The sequence below is a fragment of the Cryptomeria japonica genome, chromosome 4 (assembly GCF_030272615.1).
Source record: "Cryptomeria japonica chromosome 4, Sugi_1.0, whole genome shotgun sequence".
Classification (NCBI taxonomy): Eukaryota; Viridiplantae; Streptophyta; class Pinopsida; order Cupressales; family Cupressaceae; genus Cryptomeria; species Cryptomeria japonica.
This window is the reverse complement of record NC_081408.1, coordinates 391177561-391203966: the sequence shown is the minus strand read 5'-3', so window position 1 is coordinate 391203966 and position 26406 is coordinate 391177561. Positions and strand designations below refer to the sequence as shown.

The window sequence follows — 26406 nt, the reverse complement described above, 5'->3', positions numbered from 1 at the left end:
TCAAATGCATCAAAACTCTAAAGAAAGAGATCTGACATAAGGCACTCATGTTGGGTTCCCCAAAATGTAGAGGGGATTTGCTACACTCAAGATGGTACGATCTTGAGGAAAAAAAGAACCTCAACTACCTCACTAATTAGCACTCTAGTGAGCAAAAAAGATGATGCTAAAAAGGAAAATTAAAACTAGACTAAACTACTAACATAAATTGAAAATATAGAATAACTAGAAAGTATGGTGACATAAAAATATTTGGACTATTAAAATAGAGAGCATAAACTACATAGATAAAAATTCTTGGAAGAGGAAGCCTTGGCCTTGGATTCTTGTGTGTCATGAGGAAATCCATGCGCCATGTTGTTGTCCGTACAAACAAGGCCAAGAAAGGTAAAAAAAACTAGCTAGAAAAGATTCCTTCGTCATCCAGACGTGTTCGTTACCTACACACAAAGACATGCAAAATGTTGGGGGTTGTATAAGGGTTTACCTCTATCAAACCCTCATTTTGGCGTTTTCACCTCCATAGACAATCAAATAAAAAAATATATTAAAATATAGGTAATAGGAACAATCCCCATTATGGAAGAAAACCCTTATTACAAAAGATAAAATGAGAATAAACAAGATATAAAGAAGATTAGATATACAAGGTTACCATATGAGATTAAAAGATGAGAAAGAGAATGTTACATAGTTGTGAATTCTCTCTTTAGGCGATGAACATGACAATAGATTGATAAAGTCTTGGCTTCTACTATGAGAGTCAAGAGTGTGAGAGAATTCGACAAAGCTTCAATGCGAGATCAAAGAGAGGGAGAGATAGAGAATTATAATGGCTAGAGAGCTCAAAATGAAGAAGGAATCAAAGTATTGTTGCTTGGAATGGGCAATAATAGCCATTTTGGATGCGCTTTTCATGAAGGGACACGTGTCAAAAGGTTTTTATTGTAGAATATGTTCGTTTGAATCTTGAAATCTTTTGGGATGCTTGTGTTTTGCACTCTTGTCTAACTAGTTTCATCCAAAATTCAAACCATACGTTGCTAATGCTTCATCTTTGCCATGTAAAAAATTTGGAATCATTAAATCCCAATCACACATTTCGTCATAAATGCACTAGGTGCAATGTATAAGTGTGAAATTGGTAGAGGGTGGCGATAGTACAACACCAAACACTGGAATAGGTATGCATAAATAAATCACACAAGTGAAAGGGAGATACGATATAAGAATAAAAAAATTAAAATGAAAATTCTTAAAATCCTAAAAGTGAGTCTAGAAAACCCTACATAAAAACTAGGTTGTGTAGGATCAAATAGATTCATGAAAATATGTAAAGGATAATTAACATTTCTCTAAAATGTTATTTAGACTAATTAATAGATATAAATAATGAATACACAAATTCATTTGGATATCAATATTTTGAGTAGATAATTGAAATTATATTAAATGCTAAATTAGAAAGTAAATGTAAATGATATATCACTTAGCTCTGGGCATGATGACATTACAAATTTGTTAAATCATTTTAATTTGTGTCTTGATACTTAAATGATAGATATGTGTAGTTGTACACATTACTTGAGAATTATAAGAAAATTTTCTTTTGAAGTGTTGAACCCTTGGGTATAGGTCATTTTTATGGGCATATATTTGATCTTTGGCCACATAAATCTACTGGTATTACATGAACTCACATTTTCTAATTCACTTGACTAAATTATGTTTTATGTGTTGCTACGAGGCTTGGTTATATTTAAGAATAGCTATTTAGAAGTTTACTAAATCACTAGGGGAGAAGTTATCCTTGATTAACCACCCAAAAGACTAGCTTTATGCTTATGCAAATAATTGAGGATGACAAACATGCAAATATTTTGTGATGATGCAATACAAACTTGGGTTCATTTTAGGTGCTCCAATTGAAGAGTTCCTAACATTCCTCTTTAAAAAATGCAAATGGCAAATTAAGTGATTTCTTAATCTAATCAAATGTATGCGAACATGAAATAATTATAATTAAATGCTTTGAATACAAGTGTTCATAGTAATAAACTTTGCCAAACATATACCAAGCCAACTCAAGATGGGAACCGATGAGTGTGAGTTAGACAAAAAAATGAATGTAAATTTTAAATTTTTTAGGTTTAGTTTCTTGGGTGTGGGATAAATCTTGCACTAATAGGATTAACCTAGGACATGAAAATGATAAGATCTAAGCATGTAATGATTATCTAGATATAGGTGGTAATAATGAGCATAATAAATGTTGAATACCTAAAAATATGGATACGGTGGAGCTAGATGTGCAAGGAAATATCAACAAGGATAAGTAATGACACGGGGGAGTGAGCTCAAGTTTGCATAAGATTGCATATGGATCAATATTTAAATATATGAAGTCATTCCATAAAACTGGGCCCAAAGTTTTATGTGAATGAAAGTTTTTAAACATTCACGAGGCTAAGCAATAGCTCAACAAACAATGAACTTAGTCATTTTAGCTTTAAATGTATTGCTAATCTTTTACTAATTATTTTAAAAATGAATTTTCATTTATTATTTAAATATTTTGCTAAATATCTATGTAATCGAATCAAATGCTACCATAATCTTTACATTCCAAAACAAAATGTTTCTTTAACTTAATTACTCTTAGTGGGCAAAAGACATGTATCCTTGCCTCCCATACTTCTTTGGGCTTTTCCATCTAGCTATTTCAAATCAAAGATGATGGAAGTTAGTCCTTTATTAGTATCTACATATCTTTATTCTCCAACTAATGTTTTCTAAGCTATATAGGCCTTTTGGTGATGATCATATGGAGAGTTGAACTCATCAAAGAAACATTTCTTCTTTCTCCCCAACGCCTTTTTAGATATAGACTCGTAGGACTTATCCATAACAAGTCTTTATTTCTTTGTTATTATTTGGACAAGCATATGAGTTTATATTCTATTTGTTATTCCATTTGATGTTTTGTTTCATCCAGTTTTTTCTCTCATTCAAATTTTCTTTGATGATAACCTTAAGCCATCTATTGGTCTCTATCTATTTAGTTTTTTAAGATGCCCCAAGTGACAAGCCATAATAGTTACCTCTATATACAAGGCATTTATTTCTATAGGATGACCTCATATTGGATTGACGCTTATATTTAAATTTAATTATGACCATCCACCTTTGAATCTTGTCTATTTGACTCTATTTTATTTTTGAAGTACAACTAGCCCATAATTCATACCCATAAAGCAACACTGAAGTATTAATATCCCAAATAGAATTTAGATAGTGTTCCAATCTTATAATTTAGCCTCTCTACATTTGTATAGTAGTATAAAAAATGCTCTCCACCCTCCAAAATTTTATTTCTCTCGCAAGTTTACCAACTAAGCTTGCACTATTGTAGTCTATCCTAAGATATTTGCACTCCCTTACTTGTTTTAGGATATTCCCTTCAAAATATAAATTATGTCGTTTTTTCCTTCCCGTGGTTGGAAATGACCATGACACTAATTTTGCTAGTGTTAAAATGCATACTCATTTTCTTGCAAAATTTTTCTAAGTTAATTAAGTTCTCTTGCAAACCTTGAGTGGCATTTACAATCAAAATGAGATCATGACCATATAATTTAGGAGTCTCACAACATACCTTCCAATAGAATGCTATCCCTTCTTTGTAGACTTAACCTTTATTCTTTGCTTAACTGCAATGACACTCTCGAAGCTTTCAAAATATTTGATTGAGTTCTAATTTTTATTTGAACCTCTTCATAGGGCTTATGGGGGGCTATTCCATAGTGCTTTGGAAAGCTCAAATCCTTCATTTAGCTCCATAATTTAGTATTAGAAATTGTGTCAAATATTTTTTGAAGTCTACCAAACAATAATGACTTCTTCTTTAGCATTCCAAACTTCTCAATGAAATGTGTAAAAGTAATAACATGGTCTATTGTTGAGTGTTTGGATTTGAAACCTTCTTGTCATATTGTTTCTTATCTTTTTCTTCCACCCACTTGTAGATTGTAAGTTCAACAATGCTTCCAAATGACTTTGTAAATAAAACATTGATCAAGATGGTTTGATAGTTGAAAGGATTTTTTACATCGAGAGACTACTGAATTAGTTGTCTAATCTCTCAACAATCCATATTAAATAATGTTAAATCTCTTTTCCTATAAAAAAATGAATTTTTTCATTTTTCAATATAATTATTTTTGTTTAATCTATCTATATATACAAACATTGTCAATATCTATCTTTTTAATACTTTCCTTAACCTTTTATAAAATAATATCTATCTTTTTAATACTTTCCTTAACCTCTTATAAAATAATTCTTTCTATTATAATATTAATTGTAACATTGTTAACATCATCTTTTTAATACTTTCATTGACCTCTTATAAAATAATTCTTCCCATTAAACTCTTGGTCATAGGCAGAGTGGTTTTGCATAAAGCCGTGCAATTTCCGATGATTGAAACCGCGTTGCTGTAATAGTGATAAAATGTACGGAACCCAAGGCGTGGAGCGCCCCGACAGGAGTACGGAAAATACATCTTAGTTGACATGTAATTAATCCATGCCCTTTATTTCCTCCGTACCAGCAAGGAATAAGTTTGGACCATGGGATACTTTTTCTGTGATTTTACGGCCTAAAGACCCGTCTATGCCTTTTAAAAGGAAACGAGAAATGAAAATGCAGAGGCGTTGAATGAAGGTGCAGGGAAGACGATGAAGATGATTAAGCAAGGTCTTGGTCCTGTGTTGTTTCTGTTTTTCTTGTTTGTGGAGTATGGGCTTTGCGGAGACATCGTTCACGATGACGATATTGCCCCTAAACAACCCGGTTGCGAAAATAAATTTGTTCTGGTATGTTTCACCTGCCTTCCAAATTATCAACAGACGTCGTTGCCGACGCTCATATGCCGCTTCAGACCCATGTTTTTTTCCAATATTTGCTCAGATGTTTTTCATATTATTCAGTTATAATTTCTCTGGGTGTGTAAATTCTTTGCTTTTTCTCGGAACATACTAGTAATCTATGAAAATAATATGAATAACGTGAATTTCACAGAATTTGTGATTCAGAATTTTGTACGACCTATTAAAAGTGTTGATATGTTATCCCTGATTTGTAGATCTCATTGGATTAGAACCTTTCATCCATATGTTGATGTTCGATTCGGGTCTGGAAGTTAGGGGATCTTTACATCTGATTAATTTTCCCAAGCCATGCCAAGCTTACACCACGAGCCTTTAGAGGAATTGCTTACTCCTGGGTAGAAAGTATGACTCTGTCAGTTTACACCATAACCCAAAAAGGGTGTAAACTATGAAGTGACTAATTCCAAAATTTGCTGGGAGAATTACCTTTCCAATTTGTTAAATTGAGACATTTAAGTGAAGAGAACTCCCAAAGAACGTTGAGTTTTATTAGCTATGAAAGGCAAAGCTACATTTTTAGACTAGTCTTGTGTGTAGGAAAGAGGGGAAACGCGACAACTCAAAATTTTGGAGCTCATTGCATCCATCGAGGTGGATGCTTTATCCGTTTTCTTCTGCAGCCTGCATCCTGAGCCTCATCTCATACCAGGACTGAATAAGATAAAAGGACTCTTGATAAGGTATATTTGAATATGCCTAGGTGGCTCGAAAATTGAATAGGTTGTCACCTATACAATACATCGGAGGGTTGAGTAGAGTAGATTTGGAATCATTCGCATCTAGGGACTGTTAGTTGCCCTCCTTTCAATTTGGAAGATGAGAGTAAGATGTCCTCAAGATAAACCCTGCTTAATTGCCTTCAGTTCTCATTAGTTAAAATAAGGGTATCTCTAACCATAAATTTTCTAAGGATCTATCCATCAACCGTCACAGTTTGTATTTACCTCTTCTCTAGAGCGAGGGAACTATGGTGGAATATGAATACTGGAATACCTCCTGTTCAAGGCTCTACTCAGAAGTGGATCTAGTTGAAGGCTTCTTGAACTGATTGCACTTGAGCTAGAAGGTTGACAATTTACACAGTACTTGCATTTGAAGCATGCGATGGTTAAGTGAAATTTGTGCCATGAAAATGCGTTTTTCCAAAGCGAGACAAGAAAACGAGGCAGGATAATCAAAAGAGCATAAAGGAAGCGAGGAAATATAGAATGACAGATTCAGGTAAGAAGGAAGGAGTTTGTGCAGCCATGAATAAGTGGAAAGATCCAATGGACCAAGCGTTATTCCAGAAAAGATTATGTAGAGTGATCCTTCCATTGACTTCAAAGAAGTAGAATGGAGTGGTTCAGAAGTATAAATAGGGTTTTCTTTTCCTCACAACATAAATCACAGTGAAAAGGCAAAAGGAATAAGCTCCTCACTTAACTTGGCAAGCGACTTGTTTCATGGAGATGAAAAATGACAATATAAGAAAGTAAACCAAGAAGACTTCTTGTGCATAGGGTGTAGACTTGATAGTTAAGTCATTGAAAGACAGAAATAATGGTTAGAGGTTTGAATCCCTGTCTTCAGTATCTGCACGAGTAAGGGCAGCTCATGTTTCTGGAAATTATAGATGCCGTGTTATTAGGACCTCACAAATGAGGTGTCAGTAGTGTTGATTCTTTTCTAGAAAGGAAGCCATCTCATAGAGCTCTTTCAACATATATAGTTAACCAGAAATTGCAAACAAAGTTTTGAACATTGGAAGGAAAACAATTTTAAGAAGATGCATATTGGACTTTGCTTTTCTTGTTGAGAAGGACAAAAATACATCTTTTTTCAAATATGTAGGTTAATATATGCAATAATAATCAATGTAGCAATTAACCATATAAATGAGTCAGGTCTGGATTGATTTGTAAAGCAAATATTGAACTTGACAAGGAGGAAACAAATGCTTAGCACTATGTGTGGCAATGGATTTGTTGTTGAAACAAACACTTTTATGATCCAGCTCAATCGTTTGTTACCAAATTTGAAATTTGTGATATTGAAGCTTTGATAGGCTAGAAATTGATCTATGCTACGAATCCTAAGTTGGAAAAGTTGTGGCTACGAACCATTTTCATGACCTTGAATTGTGTGCTTTTGGTCTTCATAATTTTATTTGCCTATTGTCATGATATTCTTGAGCTGATGATTATTACATTGTCGAATGGCTTATTATATAAGTTAAAAAATGAAACCACCACATCTAGTATTTAGGAACAAACTCCAACAACCTGCAATCTACATGAAACATGTTATGTCCCTGTTGATGTGGATTTAGGACACCTCGAACACAAAATAAAATACCAAGTATTCTATCCTCTCTTGAACCAAGAAACCTCATATGCTAAATGATATGATCAAATAAGGCAACTCCAAGGTTTACAATGCTAACAATCGACTTTAATTCCTGAATAGGCTCAGTGATTTGATTTGATAATGCTGGTAATCACAAAGGGACTTACCTTTTGCATTGGAACGTGGAAGTAAACTGACTTGATGAAACCAAACCAAGCTTTGGTTCGCCATGAGGAAACAACTACACAAAGATGGTGTAATCTCCTAAGGATAAGCGAATGATTTTCATATCACTTATGCACACCAACACCATGAACAATGAGCATGAAGCAATTGAAGTTATGCTTTCTAACCATGCATTGCAATTTGCAATCAACAAATTCCAAATGGTATGAACATTTAGGCTTCACCATTAATCAACAATAAGATCTTCCATTTAACATTATTCAACTTTGTAATGTCCCGCTTTGGGATTTTCCTTAATTTAAACCTGAGACAGCAATTCCAACTTAAGGTGATAACTATAATATATATATAAATATAATTTTATCAAATACGAGAACATTTTATTATAATATTTGACTTAAAATTTCTAAGAATAGTATGAAAGATAGAACTTATCTTTACAATCATTGCTATCAATCTACCAATCTGGTATAGGTTTGCAATACTACTCTCGTCTTAAATTTTGCTATAGTGGAGCTCTTTATTTTTACCCTTAAAACTGTCCAAATTCTCTTCATGAATCTGATACGAAGTTCTTCTTATATCTTCTTTGGCATATTAGATATATCTTCTTTCTTACTTCCCCCCCTCCATCATTCATTACCACTGATATCTTATACTTAATCGAACAGCTGTAATCTCTTTTCAAAGAATGCGTCTCTTTATTACAGATGCAACTCCCCATTGTATTTTAACAAATTACACCCCTTTATTTTTAATCATTCCATATTCTTATTAAGGTTTTGTTAATATTTTAATTTATTTTCTTTGGATCGCACTCTCTCAAAGATAACACAGATTGCACCACTTCATAAGACGTATCTTTCTCACCCATACGCTGTCCAAGGTATCATTCTCATAAAATTTGAGACGTAATTATTGATAAATGTAATGTCCCCTACTTGGTTCATCAATATTATGTCAACCTGAATGTGGTCGCTTAGGGGTGATTAATATTATAACTGGTTACTCGGTCAGGCTATTGACTCTCTAAATATGTTGTACGCAGTTGCCTGTGCAATTCGGTCAAGCTATTGACTCTCTATGTAGAGCATACCACCTAGAACAAGGATAGTACTACCAGTATTTAATAACAGATCTGATCTGTTCTAAATCTGACACTGTATCTTCAATACACAGAACATTTATGCAGGAATATGCTAATCTTCTGGTGTACCTACTTATGTCTAAGACTGAAAATATATCCTTAAATACACAAAATACTAATACAGAGAATGGGCTAGTTCTCTGATATATACGCTATGTTCTGGGACTGAAATATATCCTTAATACGTAGAATATGTATACAGAGAATGGATGGTATTCTGATATCGATCTTCCTGAATCAGATTCCTTCTTCCGTTTGGGTATAATCTGGGCATCCTTTTTCCTTCTTTCCTCTATCCTGCCCTTCCGTTTAACCCCCCACGTGCACCTATGTATACATGTGGATCAGAGGTGATGCAAAGAGGAAGTCGTGACTTCTCCAAAAGTCACGACTTCTTTTACTGAAGTCGTATTTCCTTTGGAGCCCGATAGGATTAGTTTAGCTTGTTAATGTTTAACATCCATAATAATTAATAATTAATTTACTGCTCATTAACAAACCAATCTGTTAATATATAAACATTAATCACACAGAAACTATAATTAATTTTATATACTGATACAATGTTAATTATGCATTTATTCACCAACTAAACATGTTAATGTGGATTTTAAATAAATCAATGAGATACATATATTTATACAACTATCGATATTCCATTACATGATGAACTAGTGGTTACAAAGTTATAATAATGGAGGGTTATTGGTAGCACATTGTAATTGGATAAGATGTTAATTGGATAAGATATTTTAAACTTTCCCTTTCATCTATTATTGCTACTATTTAACTTATTACTTTAATAACCACTTGAAAATGCTACCAATCTTAATCCCACAATTGTTCATGGGTTCTGTTATCTTTTTGGGTCAAAGATGGGGACATGACAACTATTATAGGCGATTTGTCAAGGGCTTTTCATAATTGGTAGAAATTGAACAGCTATCCATAATCTGATCAAAATTTGTATTGTATTTTAATATTGGTTCTATTTATGGTATCGTATTAATATGATATAATGTATTTTGACAATTCATGTTATATTTTATATTTATTAAATAGCACGTTATATGATAAGTGTAATATATTCAATATATCTATTTTATGTTTTAATAGTATTTTATGGTAAAATTTCTTTAATAGTTAATATAATATTAATAATTGAAATATGAACGTTACATTAAAATAAAACAATAATAATAAATAATAGTCATAACAAATAATAAACATTAATAATCATATATTAGAGGAAAATCGTGAAGTCTCATAAATGAGATGATTTTCCAATATTAATAAATGTTTTAATTATCGTATTTATTCAATCACAATAATCCAATGTCCAAAGAAGGGTTATGACAAACTTCATGTCAGCAAATCTAAAACTAGAGAAGTAGAAACCATGGAACTTGTTGAGATGACATACAAAATCCACCATATCTTCAATGAAAGTAGTATGTTTATTCCATCAAGCCTTGGCAACAATCTTTGCCTTCTCCTCCTACTCTACTTCTAACTACTATCTATCAACTATTAATCTTTACAAATGAGAAGGTTGAGCCTTATATAGAGGTCTCAATTACAATGAATGGCTTGGGTTGATTCAAGATCAATGGTCGACATTACAAGATGAAATCTAATTAGGGTTAGTTAAAACCAACTGCATTTCGAACAATGAGAACATTTCAATATTTGGGACACATGTCATCCCTTGAATGCCGACCAATGGAAAACGAGGTTAGGTATGTTGAACAATATTCGAGGCAGTGCCACATGTCACGTATGAAGTTGTCTACCTTGTAAGATGAGTCAAGTACGTTGAAATTGGACGCCTTGACTTGGAGTAACTTGATTGGTTGATGATGACTAAGAGCCACCTCATCATACGGTCTTGTAAATCATTACAAAGAAGTCATTGTGTTTTGGGCAATATCTCTTGATACTCAACATTTCCAATCCTTGATGTGATTATGATGGTTCATATTCCCAAATTGTATCATCACTTATAGATAGTGGGTTTTTGTTCATGTCAGGGACATATTGAACATTATAAAATGAATAATTTGCACCATCATTCAATGCTAGCTTAACATTTCTACATCCTTTTACAAAGTGAGTCCAACCATCACTTGAAGAAACATTTCACAACTACCCTTTTCCTCAAAAAAACTTACATACCAGTCTTTGAGACATGTAGTGTTGAGGTGCATTGGATTCGAAATACCAAGTTGTAGACTCAATAGATTGGTTTTGTAAAGCCACAAAAGAAAATTCATGTGTTGCTCTTGTTCAGCTTTAGTATCATTTTCGTATTGTGACTTCTTTTGATTATTAGCAAGGTCTTGTTGTCACTTTTGACCATCTTTCCTGAAGTGTCTCGACCCTTTACACTAGTAGCATTTCCACTTGGTTCTTTGTGTTGATTACTGCCCTTCAAAGATTCATCTAATTAATTAGTTGTTTTATTTTATTTTTCTTTGTTCTTGCTTTGTGCACTAAATGCACTCTTATATACCAGTCTTTGAGATGTGTAGTGTTGAGATGCACTGGAGTCAAAATGCCAAGTTGTAGACTCAATAGATTGGTTTTGTAAAGCTACAAAAGAAAAGTCATTTGTTGTAATGTCCCCTACTAGGCTTAGACATAATCAATCTATTTCAATATACTTATGACTCAAACAAAATATATTAGGAGACATTTCCACCTTAACCGGAATTCAGTCGGTGATACTCCATTGCCCAACCAATTAACTATCATAGATAATTTGTTCAGCTATCCTACATTCAAAATTCTTAATGCAAGTTTCAAACCAATTATGATGTCCCAACATGAAAACATTTCCTTTGATAGTAGTAACAAGGATTATACATATAAACATTTCCTCCTTATCGTCTTTTATCTTATGGACTCTTTCTGATTTACAATCTAATAACTAACACACACACACACACACAAATATATATATCACACATTATTGTTATTTCATCATTTACTACATATATATTACTTATTCTGATTTGAGTGCATACACATAAATTAATTAAATAAATAATATAACCAATTACTGATATCTTTTCTAATTATTTTTTTATAAATCATTAATATTACTGCTTTCAAACCTAATTTATTAATATAGTAAGTAGCTGCTAAAGGCAGACAGATCTGACAGTGTCAGATCTGGTCTGCCACTGTTATGAATATTGCAGTTTAGTATAATTGTTAAATTCTGTATAAAACATTATCAGTTTTATATATTAAGCATTCGTATTATATACATTCCTATGTATACCACCCAAGACAAGGATGTTACTGCATGTAATTAATAACGGTACTGATCTCCTCTCCCCGTAATCTTCCCCTAAATAGTTAATCCCGTCCCCCGTTCCACCCCCCTGCTGTGGACGATTTCAGTGACTTCTTATATCTTGCCAGGGAAAAGGTTGCATCGTTCCAAACAGATCGCATCTCCCTATAAACAAATCGCATCCTCTACAACATGATTTGGGGTTAATGATACAGTTTTTCTTTCCTTTGGGGAGTCTTATTAGGATCACAATATATACGTGATGCTTAAATAGGCTTCTTATCAGTCATTGTCTATTCTATTGTATTTTAATAGTATTGTTATTATTTATTATTGATTGTGTAAATTATATGTGTATTATTTTAAATAAATAAATGGTGTTTACACTTAAGAATATGTAAATTATGTTTATGATTTATAATATATAAATATGTTTATAATATAATATTAATTTATTTTATTTGAATATTTCAAGATTTAATTAGCAATAAATATTAATTAAATAATAATATTTAATATATAAATAAATCTCAAATAGTCATTCTTTGGTAATTATTATATTAATTAATAATAATTGTTTTATTTAGGATATATATATAGATCAAGGAGGGGACATGACATTTGTTGCTCTTGTTCATCTTTAGTAACATTTGCATATTGTGACTTCTTTTGATTATTAGCAAGATCTTCTGAGAATAAATAGTCCCATGAGTGCCACATGAGAATAAATAGCAGAAATTTAATTAAACTAGATTAATACCCTACTTGATTGAAGTGTTGAAAACTATAAATTTTTTTTTTTTTCAATTTTGTGAATTTAAAGTATGATAAAGTGGCCGAAATGAAATCTATACAGTACTGTTTATATGCACTCCAAGCTTTCGAGAACACACTCCCAACCATCGGTAATGAATACAGCTTACAACATTCTGCTATTTGAGCTCCTTTAATGAATGTCTTTTAGCAAGAGAAAAATAAAAAAAATGGCTCTATGTAAAACAAAACAGCCCAGCATTTGCAATGCCATCTGGTCACACATTGTCACCGTTTATTACAAGATTTTCCTTTAGCTAGGAAATGCCCTTGCCGATGTATACAGACACCATAAAAAGAGCTTCAGATGGGAATGAGAATGTTTTTGCAGTGAACATTGCTGTGTTTTATGCAAAAAAGACTATGTTACCTGGGGACACGTCCTCGGGCTAAAATCCCCTATCCCCATATCGGGGACGTTTCAGGGACTTGGGGACATCCCCCCTGCCATCCCCAAAATTGCAAAATCTGTGGGAATGTCCTGGAAACTTGGGGACGGCAGTGATCCTGAAAGGGGATGCCGCTCCCTGGACGATTGGGGACGCCTGTGACGTCCCCTAACCGTCCCGGGGACGGCCAGCCATCCCCCTTTTCCCAGCACATTTAAAAATAAAAAAAAAGGCTAAAATGCGTAAAAAAACATTTTTTTATTTCTTTTTGTGGTCCCCACACCTTAGCAATGGTACATTTCCGGGATGGGGGATTAACTGTATTTTGAGAGAGAAATATAAAATATTGATGGTTGCCATTTTGTTTAGCTTGTTTCAGTAAAGAAGTTATTACATATTCGAATCTATTGGTTGCCCACATTTTGGAAGGCATGTTGCATTATATTTACAAATCAGAAATTTAATAAATTTTGGGGAGATAATTTTCACTGATATGAAAGGTAAACGGGTCTGAATCATAGCCAAAAGCACTCAGAAATATGAATAACAGCCTGGTAATGAGTTTCACAAATACCCAAAACTTGGTAGTGCATAAAGAAGTGGTTGTAGGTCATAATAGTAATGGAATACTATCAAAATATCTTCCAACCAATAAGAAACAATGAACTACATGCAAACAACTGCTGGCATATTGACAATGAATTTTGAATTATGAATGCATATTGAGTATTGACAATGAATTCTGAACACAAATGTGGTATGTTAAGGTTCTATAATGTACATATACATGCTTTATCCATGTTTTCATATGAATATAATGTATATATACATGCTTTATCTATTTTTCATATGAACATTTAAAATTTCCCTATGTATTTTAAATTTTCCCTATATTTTATATAGCCATCCCCTTTGCTATCCTCCCGCTGTCCCCAAAATTGGCAAAAAAATTTGCTGTCTTGGAAACTGGTCCCGCCATCCCTTGCCATCTCTGTCCCAGAAACTCGGGGTAACATAGAAAAAAAGTAAATTAAACCCTAATGTGTTTTTACAACAATCACACTGCTGGAATCACCTTGAGGCAGCTGGGATTGCCCCAAAATCAACAAAAATAATTTTAGAAGCATTAAAGCTTCCTGATGTCTTTCGTTATAGTCCTCTGGATTGCCTTTAGGTTGTGCCTCTTTGTTCAATACAAATGGTGAGTATAATGTGACTCCACCCAAGACATTACACTGGACTTGAGGCTTACAAAAACAATTAAATGGGGATATCTGTTAGAGCTGGTAAAAAATTACTCTATGGGGATGTTTTAGGCTCTACTAGTCACAATGTGGCAAGTTTTTTGGAGAGTTCATCATGGTTTAAAATATATTAAATTAACAAATCTTGTCAGGCAAATTTTTGTAACAATTAATACTGGAGACTGGAAAATGCTTTAGAAAAACAAATCAACAGAGGACTTTATAGGGTAACTTTCCACAATGTGACCAATTTTCAAGCAAAAATAACCTTCCAGTCAAAAGTTACAGAATTAAAATCCTCTCAGACTTGCCTAGGACAATTATTTGATAATTTGTATAAGTATTGAATAAACTTTATAAAATTGTAAATAATCTATAAATAAACTATGTTGTCCAAATAATACTTATACAAATTAATAAATAAACTGTATTATCAAAACTTCAGGTAGCTGCAGGCTGTGCCTTCCTTTGTTGTGCCAGACTTTTCTGTGCCTCTAATTGATGATTACGATGCTTTACTAGTCTCTTTCTATACACTCATGCCAAAGGAAGTGCTTGGCAGATTAAGTATTCCTCGCCAGTGTACTGCCATCCAGATCTGTAATAGCTCTAAAACCCCCTTCACTTGCCATGCTTCAGCCTCTGCAACAACTCCAATGCCTTTAATAAGCATAGACATCTTTTGAAAGAGCTCCTATGGATTCTCTTTTCTTATAACCACGAATTCCTCGATGCAATGTAGAGCAATTTTAATTCAATGATCTACATTATCTACGAATGAATGCAGCCACTCCAATAGAATAACTTAACCAATTAGTTGATGGATCTGATAGCATATTATCATTATATTTGAGCCGATGAATATTACATTCTAGAAAAATGAAACAATCAATCCTATGATTTAGGAACAAACTCCCAACAATGTACAACCTACAACCTAAATGAAAGGACTTAAACCAATGTGCTAATGGTGGCACAATAATAACAAGTATAAAAGTAACACTAATATTATCCTATAATGCTAACACTAATCTCTAGTAATTTAATATTGCTTCTGTGTACTTGGATTAGGTGGTGCTTAAATGTATTGGGAAAACCTGCTATTAAGTGTGGGAATTTACATCTCTTGTCTTGATGGTAGTCAAGCCATGTGTACCAATTCAAAGTTTTTAACAAATTGAAAGACAAATCAATTTGAATGCAAATGCCTATTTATGTGTGCTTATAATTGTAGATATTGATCCAATGCTCTCTATGATAGAATGATGTACAAATGATGATTCTATGCGATGAATATAGATTAAGATCTAATTGACCTAGTTTTTGTCCTTTTATACAACACCCTTTTATTCAAGTTTGAATATTTTGTGCTTGAGTTAGTGGGTAGCAACAAGTTGGCTTGGGCTGACTATTAGTTTTGAGTTTGGAAAAAAGGGGGTCAAGGCTGCATGTGTGATTCCAAACTAGGTTTAGGGTTACCTTAGTGGCCTTGATCTATGATTGAAATGAAGTTTACGAGCTGGGTCCAAACCATTGGGGGATGAGTGCTTAGGCATTAGGTTTAGGTTGAATGCCAACTTTTGGATAGAAAAATACTATTTGAGCTCTAGAATATTGCACTGGGGACAAAGGGTCAAGTGAGTCCAGTACAAGTGGATCACTTTTCACTCTATGCTTGTCTCTTGAGGATGTGGGGGCTGCATCTTATACATCTCAAAAATGTAGGGACAAATGCCAAACCCTTCATTTCTTTCATTTTGGGGATGCATTCTTGATGTCTAAAAAGTGTGTTGGATGACTTAGGGGGAGATAGGTTTTGAGATAAGACCAAGTTGAGATTAGACCCATTGTTGAACTATGAATTATGCTCACTTGGGAGAATAAATCTTTTTTTATGGATTTGAATTTTCTCACTTGAAGCATTTGAGAAATGTTGCATTTTAAAAAAAAATATGAACTTTTATTTTAAATAATAATGTTAGATTTATAAATAGGTCTTTTTGGCATTTTAAATGACTAGTGCAACTTATATAGTTATTAAAAATTAAAAATTTTGTTTGTTTTTAAGTGATTTGTTAAGTGTTTTGTTTCATGTGGGTCTCCTAGAATCATTTGTACAATATTCACGTTTATTGATTCTTTGAGCCTTGTTGATGGACCCATCACCATGTTTTGTTATAGATTTAATGTAAGGGCTCTATTTGGTTGCTTCATCCCTACTAATACAGATAACCAACTACATAGCATAAAAGTTGCTTCAACAATCCACTATGGGTGTAGCAACAGGATACTACTAAAACAACACACTTGTAACATAGAGAAAACATGTTTACCAAAACAACCCAAAAGAGCACATAAACATTAGTGCATTTTAGTAACACCCCAATGATCTAAGCCTACACCCTTCAGAGTAGTTTTCCAATGATTAGAAGCTCATCTATACACCTCATTTGCTAAAACATTTATAGGCTCCATAGACAACACCTCAGGGCCAAGAACATTATCCAACTCATAGGATTTTATCCCTTTGGTTAATTTAGCTTGCTGAACGACACAAATTATTTGCTCCTCATCCAATTTTGGTAGTGTATATCCATTAACAACATCTGCAACCCCATTATGGTGGGAAACTACTAAATGTTTCAAGACCAGATTGAAATCCTTATTTTAAACATCCGTAGAGTGGACGTGCTCCAGAAAAGCCACAACACAAGCATTAAGAAGCTGCATATCAACCTCTTATTGCACCCCTTTTCCTTTCATCATCCTTGTGGGCATAGATTGGACCTGCTTCATCTTTTCTATATCTCCTTCCTCCATATCAGAGTTGATAAGCAACTCTTCTAGACTGGCTCTAATCTCAACATTTGTGTCCACCACTTTGAGCTTTTGCTTGAAATCCTCCATTATTGACTATCGCAACTTAACATTGCCATAATCACATAATCCTTCTAGGCCTAGAATTGCCTTTATCGTCTTGTGAATTCTTGGTGATAAGCAATTGAAGGTTTTCTTTAATTGACGATTTCAAACCTTTCCTTGACAGAGGGTCATGGGCAAAGGCTTTGTATACCATAATACTAAAAGGCCTAAAACAAAGCACATTATATGAAGAATGAAAACCAACAACCATACGGCAACACCAAATATTGCCGTCACTTTCCTTAAACATAGCACGTCTAGTTGGTACCGATCACTACACAAGTATCAATGAATACTCATTAAATTAAATACCTTAAATGAGTGGGGTATCACATCAGCATGCCAATATTTGAAGTAGCTTGTCATTCACAGGGGGATCAGGGAGGATAATATTGTCTAAGTCATTGCATTCTTTCAATCGTTACTTTCAAAGATGGAAAAATCTACTTGAAGGACACCCTGATTTGCAAGATAATCTGCAACTGTATTTTGCTTTCAATAGAAATGTTTATCAAATTTCTTTATCACTTGATATAGTCACTTTATCAAATTTCTTTAGCCAACATAATATTTCTTTCCTCTAAAATAGCCTTAGCCTCCAATTAGGACAAAATGTTTTCTTTAGTGCTTGCACCACAATTTTTGAATCTCCATCTCGAAGTTCCTATATTGAAAGAGTAATTTCTTTCTCATCGTTATCCAAGTCTCTAAGCCATAAACCATTTTATCCATGTCTATAAAGTACTTAAATATTAACAGTAGATTTACAAATACAGATGCAAGAGTTTTAGAGTAACTAAGGAGAAATCTGGTTCAAATAACTATAAATATCATGAAACCTCTCCTCTCCTGTCAATGCATCGAACACCTGTAAATCGCTACCTTCTGTGTGTGGATGTTGTGATTGATGAATAAGCAATGTGAAATGAGGATTATTATCCTCAAATCCCACAAGTGACGACACACTGGCCATAGCATTTGCATGCCTTTTGTCTTTCTTTGGGTTAGCATCAATAGTAAAATGTAATGACCATTATTTTTTTGAATTTTTTGCCAAGGGTAAGAGCATAACATGAACAATGCAATTTAGATTCTCACTGTTTAAAGTTCTGATTTTGATAGCTCAATGTGTCAATCACTTGGATATGATGATAAAGCCAACTGTAGCAGGTCTGAAACTGAATGTAAAGTGTTTTAGTAGCTCACTTCACACAGGTCTGGGCAGCCCAAACCACCCTAATGTGTCTCCCAACACGTGCAACACTTCACCAAGTGACTAAGATCAGCAAGGCAATGACCCCGCAGTCTTCAAACAGCCTTTAATTGTCAATTTATGGATAAGGATAGGTCTGTCAATGATTTGCAGTCATACCTGAAACTGATTTGGTACCTTTTTCTTGGCATCAAACCCATCAAATACAACATCATACTATCACCAAAATTACCCAACACACCTAGTACCATTGCAGAGGCTTCCAAATGCATTCAACACTGACACAAAGGCCTCTAAACACACCCAGCACTGCTGCAAAGGCCCCAAACATGAAGGAAAAGGTTTGTTTCATAAGTCCAAGCATTAGCAAGTTTGATAATGGACCGTTACAGGCCCTAGCAGCAAGGAGAATCTTTGAAAACAACCTTTTATCTTATCTAGGAGGGCCCACCATTGATCAAACCATGTCCACATACACCTAGCATCTCCAAAAATCTTCAAATCTGCCTATGATGACCAAGGAACATGTCTGATATACTGATAACAGCCAATACAAGTCTGAAAAACATTGAATATCATGTGGGAATCACTCAAATAACACAATGAATCATACCTATCACTGCTCAAACACTGTAGTTGATGTAGGAACCCTGGAACTCACTGAAAACTAATTGTTCACCATGAAATCTTTGTCATATGCAGGTCTGAAATCTGAAACAGCAAGGAAGAGTTCTGAAACACCATTAAACCCTAGCGCCATAAACTACAATAACTCTTTCTAACTTAATTTTGTTCAACAACAAAATCATCTCATAATGAATGTCTACAACCAAGTCCCTCTATACAGCCAAGAATCACTCTAAAACAACCTGCAAACTGATTCACAAACCCACACAAATGCAATACTCCAGCATTGGCTCACCCTCAAAGTCTCTGCAGAAATCAACAAACTCCATTGAAGCTCCAATATGAATTCTGTAATGTCCCCAATTTTGGGTTTTCTTGCTTTGCAATTTGCGCTGCCTTTCTGGGTATGTGCCAGCTGTATCAGAGTGGTTATTTGATGAAACCAACGAGTTTAGATGACTTAGACGACTTAGAGGGCACTGTTTGGGGTTATTTTTCCGCTTCTAGTGTGCTCTCCAAGATTCTTGGAGAGAATCTATTTATACTAAGTCACCTGGTGGGGTCCGATTATCATCATTTATCATCAGTGACACTCCTGTGCAATTAGTTTTCGATTCCAATGCATTTTGACTTTTTTCACAACTTGGGTGCAACTTTGAGCTATATTTAATTAATTTTACCAAGGTTGCCATTTTAACTCAAATATATATTGATCACCTCAGTATAATAGCTCATGGGAAAGAGAATGGAAAGTTTTAATTTTGGATGCTTAACCTTGTGCCTAAAGTGCTTGGAATAATTAAATATTTAAATAGATCACTTTTCAAGGTTATAAGGATTAATTAAATTATAAAGTGATTTTATAATGCACTTTCTAGAAAGTTTTTGGGATGGTTATAGAAGGTGGTTGAGGGCTCATTTGCTACATACAAAAGATAGAGGAGCTTGTTTTTTTTTTTTGTGAAGATTTAGACGTTTATGCCTATGGCCAAACATTGTTTGCAAGACAAAAACCCCAAAGGTTTCTTGGAGTTGAGGATGAAAACCCTCTTGCTTCATTAGTGTGGTTCCACACATGGATCGATAGGGTGTTGAAGGTTTGAGTGAGGATGAAAACCCTCATTCATGGTGCATTTGAAGGCAATGTTACGTGCCGCCAAGGAACCCTAGAGGATAAGAACTAAGTACACATGAATGTATGGAATTTTTTTTTTTGAAGTAATAAGGTGTCATCATGCCTAACATGTATAAGTGTAATGTTCATACTCATGATAAGGTCAACTAATCATTATCCAATTGCGCACATGTGGAAGGATAAACTCTCAAACTCCATTTGATAAACTCAAGTCACCTCGAAGGGTTCCCTGATATCACTACCTAAGTAATGCATCCAATACTAACCAAAAAACCTGAGACCAAACTAGGAGCTGACTAAATCAACCTCTAACACTATGAGAGACACATCTATGTTCATTTTAAAGCAACAATGGAACTATTGGATTCACCCCTCTTTTGAATGTAATGGTAAATTAGTGGTTTTCATCCTCTAATGGTGGAAACCCTAATTTTGCACCCATGACACTTCAATTAAATAACAATAATAATAGTCTCATCTAATAAAATGCATTAAATTACAACGTCAATATTCTTCCATGTTCCACCGTGTTTCGGGGATGGGGACGATAGGGGACATCGGGACGTGCTTTCGGTACGGGGGTACTTTGGGGTCATTTGTGGGGGGACAATATGGGACGATTGTTAAAAATAGCGGGTTTTTTACAAATATAGAGAAATTTCAAATATGCATATCATAATGGTAAAGCATTAATCATAGATATTAGTACATTGCATTAGATTTGAATTGAGATTTGAAGGATCCCGAACTGAATTTCATCCAAATTTTCTGATTTGTCTTTGACCAGCGAATAAGGAAATTTGTTTATGTTTTTTTGTTGTTGTTTGTTTTTTGGTGTTTTTCTGATTTTTTTGTGTTTTTGATGATTTGCTTGTTTTTTTGCAATGGTTTAATGAATGCTAAGATAAAGAAATTGCTGATAAGAAAGTAGATAAACATATAAGCAAATAGAGGACAATATAGGTGCTTATTATTCAAGTAAATGGCTGAAGTACATACCCCAAACTGTATACATAAGTCTGATACAAGTCTGGGACAACAAATTCAACCTCTTCCAGCTTAAACTGTAATGTCCCCGATATAATTAAATAATATTAATTATTGTATGGCCCTAAATCTAATAATAAAATTTGTCGGGCCCCCCTTTTTTATTTTATTAGTTAAGTTATGTTTGTGTCGGCCCGTTTGTAACCCTTCGGGAAGTTTCCTGGAGCCCATATTTATGGCCGAGTCTGTCATAGTTGTAGGTATGCGAATTTTGATATTTATTTTCTCTTGTGCGAATGCCTGTTGGAGTTCTGGTTACTGCCATTTCGGAGGTGAAAGACCCTCCCTATTTGGTACTTGTAGTTTCGGTGGGATTCACCTCTCACCCTATCCTGCCTTTGTGTTCGTTCCGGATCTGGCAAAGCTTGAAATATATCATTGCTTACTTTCTCCAGTTGCGTATCTGTTAATTTGGATTTACATGCATAAGGGGAACTCATAATATTCCGAACCCGTTACTCCGGAAACCCACCACACAACCACTGCACTTCACCAAACCTCGGCATCTTGACCCAATCCTCACCACCGTACGGCCCTCATTGTACACCTTCGACACCACCGTACGGCCCTCATTGTACACCTTCGACACCACCGCATGGCCTGCTTTGCACCATCGTACAGCCAGCTCTACACCACTGTGCGCCGGCTCTGCACCACCGTACGGCCAGCCCTACACCATCGTACGGCTTGTCCTGCACCACCGCACGGCCTGCTCTGCACCACCGTACAGCCAGCCCTACACCATCGTACGGCCTGTCCTGCACCACCGCACGGCCTGCTCTGCACCACCGTACGACCAGCCCTACACCACCGTATGGCCTTCTTGGTGCTACCGTACGGTCTGCCCCTACACTACCGTGCGGCCTGTTGCGCCACCGTACAACTTCCTTGACCCATCCGTACGGCCACACCACCGTACGACCCTGCTCCAACCCCACCGTACGTTTGCCTCCCTCGCTGGTGTGGTCAGGGAACATTACATAAACTCAGCTCCACAATTCTGCTCCAGGTCTGATCTGAAGTTTCCAACTGATGTAAATGATAGATCAGCTCCAAGACCAACTAGAAACCCCACGTGCTACCTAGGGTTTGATGCCCATGACCTCAAAATGGTACGGCTGGCTGAGATATTGCAATATTGAAGTAGTAATAACCTCTGGAAGGCCCAATCCGCTAATGGCTGCCCCTGATCTGCTCAAGCAAGGTGCTGATCACTGCTGTCTCCTCTAACCAGCCAATAAAATACCTTCTCCCTGCAATATAATGGCTGATAACCTGTCCAAAAATGATGAATTATGCCCCTTAGATGATCTATCACCCCTGTGGGGCACCAAACTATGAAGGGTTTTCATCCTCCACGGTAGATCTGAGAATTTCTTCTCCACACAGCTGCTGTGCTAAAAAAAATGATCTTCATGAATGAATGAAATCAGCTCCAAACTTGCTTTTTAACCACTCAACTTTTTCCTCCAAGAGGTTTAATCCACTTTTAGGGTTTTTGTTTGCCACTTAACATACTTTATAATGTTTTATTAAATATTTCACCTCCTCTAGGAAGTTCGAACTTCCTGAGTGTCTAATTCTTCATTGGCAAATGACCACTTTTTCAAACCAACTTAAAGTTGATGCTTCCTAGGTAAAAGTGCCATGGGGGGGTCACTTTATAAAGTATTATTTAATTAGCATCACTTTATTTTATTTAAATAAAGCATTAAATTAATAACTATAATATTTCATTTTTTTATATTCTTGAATCCATCACCTGGTCTCCCAACTGAGAAACTGAAGCTGCTGTCCATACTAGGATGATGCCTGAGTGTGGTAGCCCTCACTGTCAGTCAACTCCTACAAAATAGGGATTCTCCTTAAAATTAGGAAATCATATCTGATCGCCCAAAATGGTTCATAAGGCCTTTTGCCACTAACACCCCACTAACTCTAGAAAGGCCAACATGCTGACTGCCAATGCCTCCCTAAAAGATAGGGGTCTCCCCTAAAAAATAGGAATTGCAACCAAAACCTCTAGAATGATTCCTAGGGTCCCCTACTGCGCCCTGGTCAACTTCTAGTCAATCACTAAAAAATAGGTCCCCCTCCTAAAATTTAGGAGATTGCCTCAAATTGTCTAGAATGGCTTATAAAGCCCCTATGTAGCTCCACAAGCCTCAATATGGGTCCCCTTTCCATGCCGCTGGCCTACGAGAACTTGATGATAGGCCAATCCCTGCTCAACTGCCTATCACCTAGGGAGGGGACATTACAAGATTTCACAAGAGAATTGACAAACATTTTACCAAAATTCAAATGCTTTTATTCATCATTGCAAACAAACATATGTCATAAACATTCATAATAGACATAAAATGATAAATATTAATTAAACATCCATAACTATGAAATGACAAACTATAAATAGAAAAAATAGAAGTCCATAATCAGCTGTCCATCATAATGTCAAGGTAAACTAAGAAACTATATGGCTGTCCATAATCAACACATGGTAGGTCTAAGACTAAGAGTCTAAATCAAGATCAGAGCTAGAGTCTCTATCTGAGTCACTATCAATATGAGGGGCTGCCTCAACCAATGGAACCCCAAGCAATCCTGGAGGTGTCTCCTCCTCCTCAACCTGCATAGCATCTTTGGGATTGACATCCCAACGTAAGGTTGGAGTTTGATGATACTTAAGAGCCTGGCGACCTTGTAGCCGCAATGCACTGTGAACAACCACTAACTTCTTTGATTGTCTAGAGGTAAGGTGGTTCTTCTTGATTGATTGAATGAAGCTATATGTGGACCAATTCCTCTTTGTAGCAGAGGAACTTGCAACTTGTGAAAGAAGACGAATGGCAAGTACTCTTGGATTCGGTGCATCTCTACCATGCCATGTCCACCATCCAATAGGGTTGGTTTGAGCTAATGTAGCTCTATCTGACCTCGCCTCTAGTCTGCCAAATGTTGGACCACGAAGATTGACAAAATTAAGCCACTGTGTGTGGAGTTTGGTAGAATCATCTTCACTATACATTTTTGCAATTATCTTTAAAAAGCCATCTTTCACCTCTTCATCACTAGACGGAGGCACTCTCCTAGGTCTTAGCGCATACCATTTGGGATTGAGAGCATAGGCTGCCATGTGAAGTGGGTTGTTCATAATGATCCACCATTGTGTCATAATGGGCCTAAGATGCTCCTCATAAAATCCCAAAGTGGGGTCCCTGCTATAAATAGCTTGTTTGATCTGCTCAAGCATGCTATCAAAGGTCTCATAAATCTCTCTGAGGTTAGGAGAGTCAATATCGACATATCTAATCACGTGCACAATAGGCTCAATGAAGGAGCAAATATATCTGCAAGTTGAAAGGAGTTACAAGTTAGAAAATTATATTAATCAATAATCAATGAATCATTATATTATTAAATGAAGATTTTAAAAATTAAATAATAATATCAGCAATGCCAATTTTCTTACCTCATTGTGGACCACCAGTTTTCATCAAGGATTTTTTGCTTCACACTTTTGCCCTCTGGTGTGCTTGCCTCATGCCATCTAACCCACTCTGCATTGATCACCATGGATTGTAGAGCCTCCTGGACCTCAACCATCCTCTAACAAAATAAAGTAGCTGGCATATCTAGTCTTCACGGGTTCGAGGAATTTGAGAAGTATACAAGTGAACATACATGAGACACTGGGTGGCAAATATGCAAAGCTTGAAGTATATGAAAGTACATAATTTGAGAAGTATACAAGTGAACATACTCAGCAAGTAGCACACAAATTTACTTTAAGTCAAAGACCATACATGTAGCATACCAAACATAGGTATGAATCACAGAAATGAATTATGCACAAGAATAAACTTAAGGCATGAATCATACACAAGGCACATAGACAAATAACACTGTATGTAAGACACAGGGTAGGTATGAGATACTTAAGGCATGAAGCAATTCACTTAAATACACATCAGACATGTAGTACAAAGCTTGAAATACACATGAAGTATGAAGCAGAACACATGTAAACATAAGCCATGGAGTATTTACGTAAAGTATAAGGTAGCATACTCTCAAGCACGGGTTATGCACATAAGACATGTAAGGCCTAAAGTAATAAATACATGTAAGGTACACGAGGCACCTATTAGGAAAGTGCATGATGTGATCATGCTGAGAACATAACATTAAGCAATCTCATAAGCATTTTTACAAACATACATGTATAATGGAGAAATCATGTTTGAATACACAATAGGCATATAGTAAACACATAAATGCCTGCAAATTATGAAGTGTATATGCATTTAAGAGAAATCTACATAAGGTATGTGAATACACTTAAAACATGAAGTAGACACTTAAGGCAATAAGTACACATGTAAAACATAAAGTATACACATAGGGCAATAGAGAGTACACGTGATTACTTAAGGCAAAAATCACTCACATGAAAACACATGAAGTATATACTATACATGTAAAGCACATAAATATGAGCAAGCATTAAGCATATATATAAGCAGTAGCACTCATATACACGTATGAAACATATCCATTGCAAGGCATGAATGTACACACGGCTTGAGTCATACACACACAAAAAAAAAACACTTCCAACATAACAATACACGAATTATATGTAAGTCATTAATCATACTCATGAATACATGAAGACATATGGACATACATGAAGTATGTATGAAATATTCACTTAAATTACGAAGCATACGTCCGAATACATGAGATATCTATAGTTATGAGTAGTAGAAAATACACATGCTATAGGTACATTAGACGTAAGTAAAAAATGGCATACATGACAAAAGCCATTTAGAGAAATGCCATGGAATAAACATTCTAGAAACATAAAAGTCATTTAAGTGAATATGCTTAAGATATGAAGCATTCGAGAAAGGCGTGCTTAAAATAAACAAGTTGAAAACACATGAATCATGGGGCAAAACATATTCAAGACATAGCATACATCAGGAAGGTGCAAGATGCAATCATGCTGAAACTATGGAGCAATATACAATGCAAGCAATCATGAGAAAAGTGCATATATTAAACACACAGGATGAAACATATTGGACATGAGC

At 35.1% G+C, this 26406-nt stretch overlaps 1 protein-coding gene across 1 annotated transcript in view; it reads left to right on the top strand.

Moving 5' to 3' along the window:
• Positions 1 to 4543: 4543 nt before the first annotated feature.
• The window catches only part of LOC131074659 (signal peptide peptidase-like 2), a 148453-nt gene continuing 126590 nt past the window's right edge, over positions 4544 to 26406 (top strand). Inside the window, exon 1 of the mRNA XM_058011323.2 lies at positions 4544 to 4877. Within this exon, the coding sequence (XP_057867306.2) occupies positions 4740 to 4877 (138 nt within the window). The 5' untranslated portion in view covers positions 4544 to 4739. The remainder of the gene's footprint in view (positions 4878 to 26406) is intronic.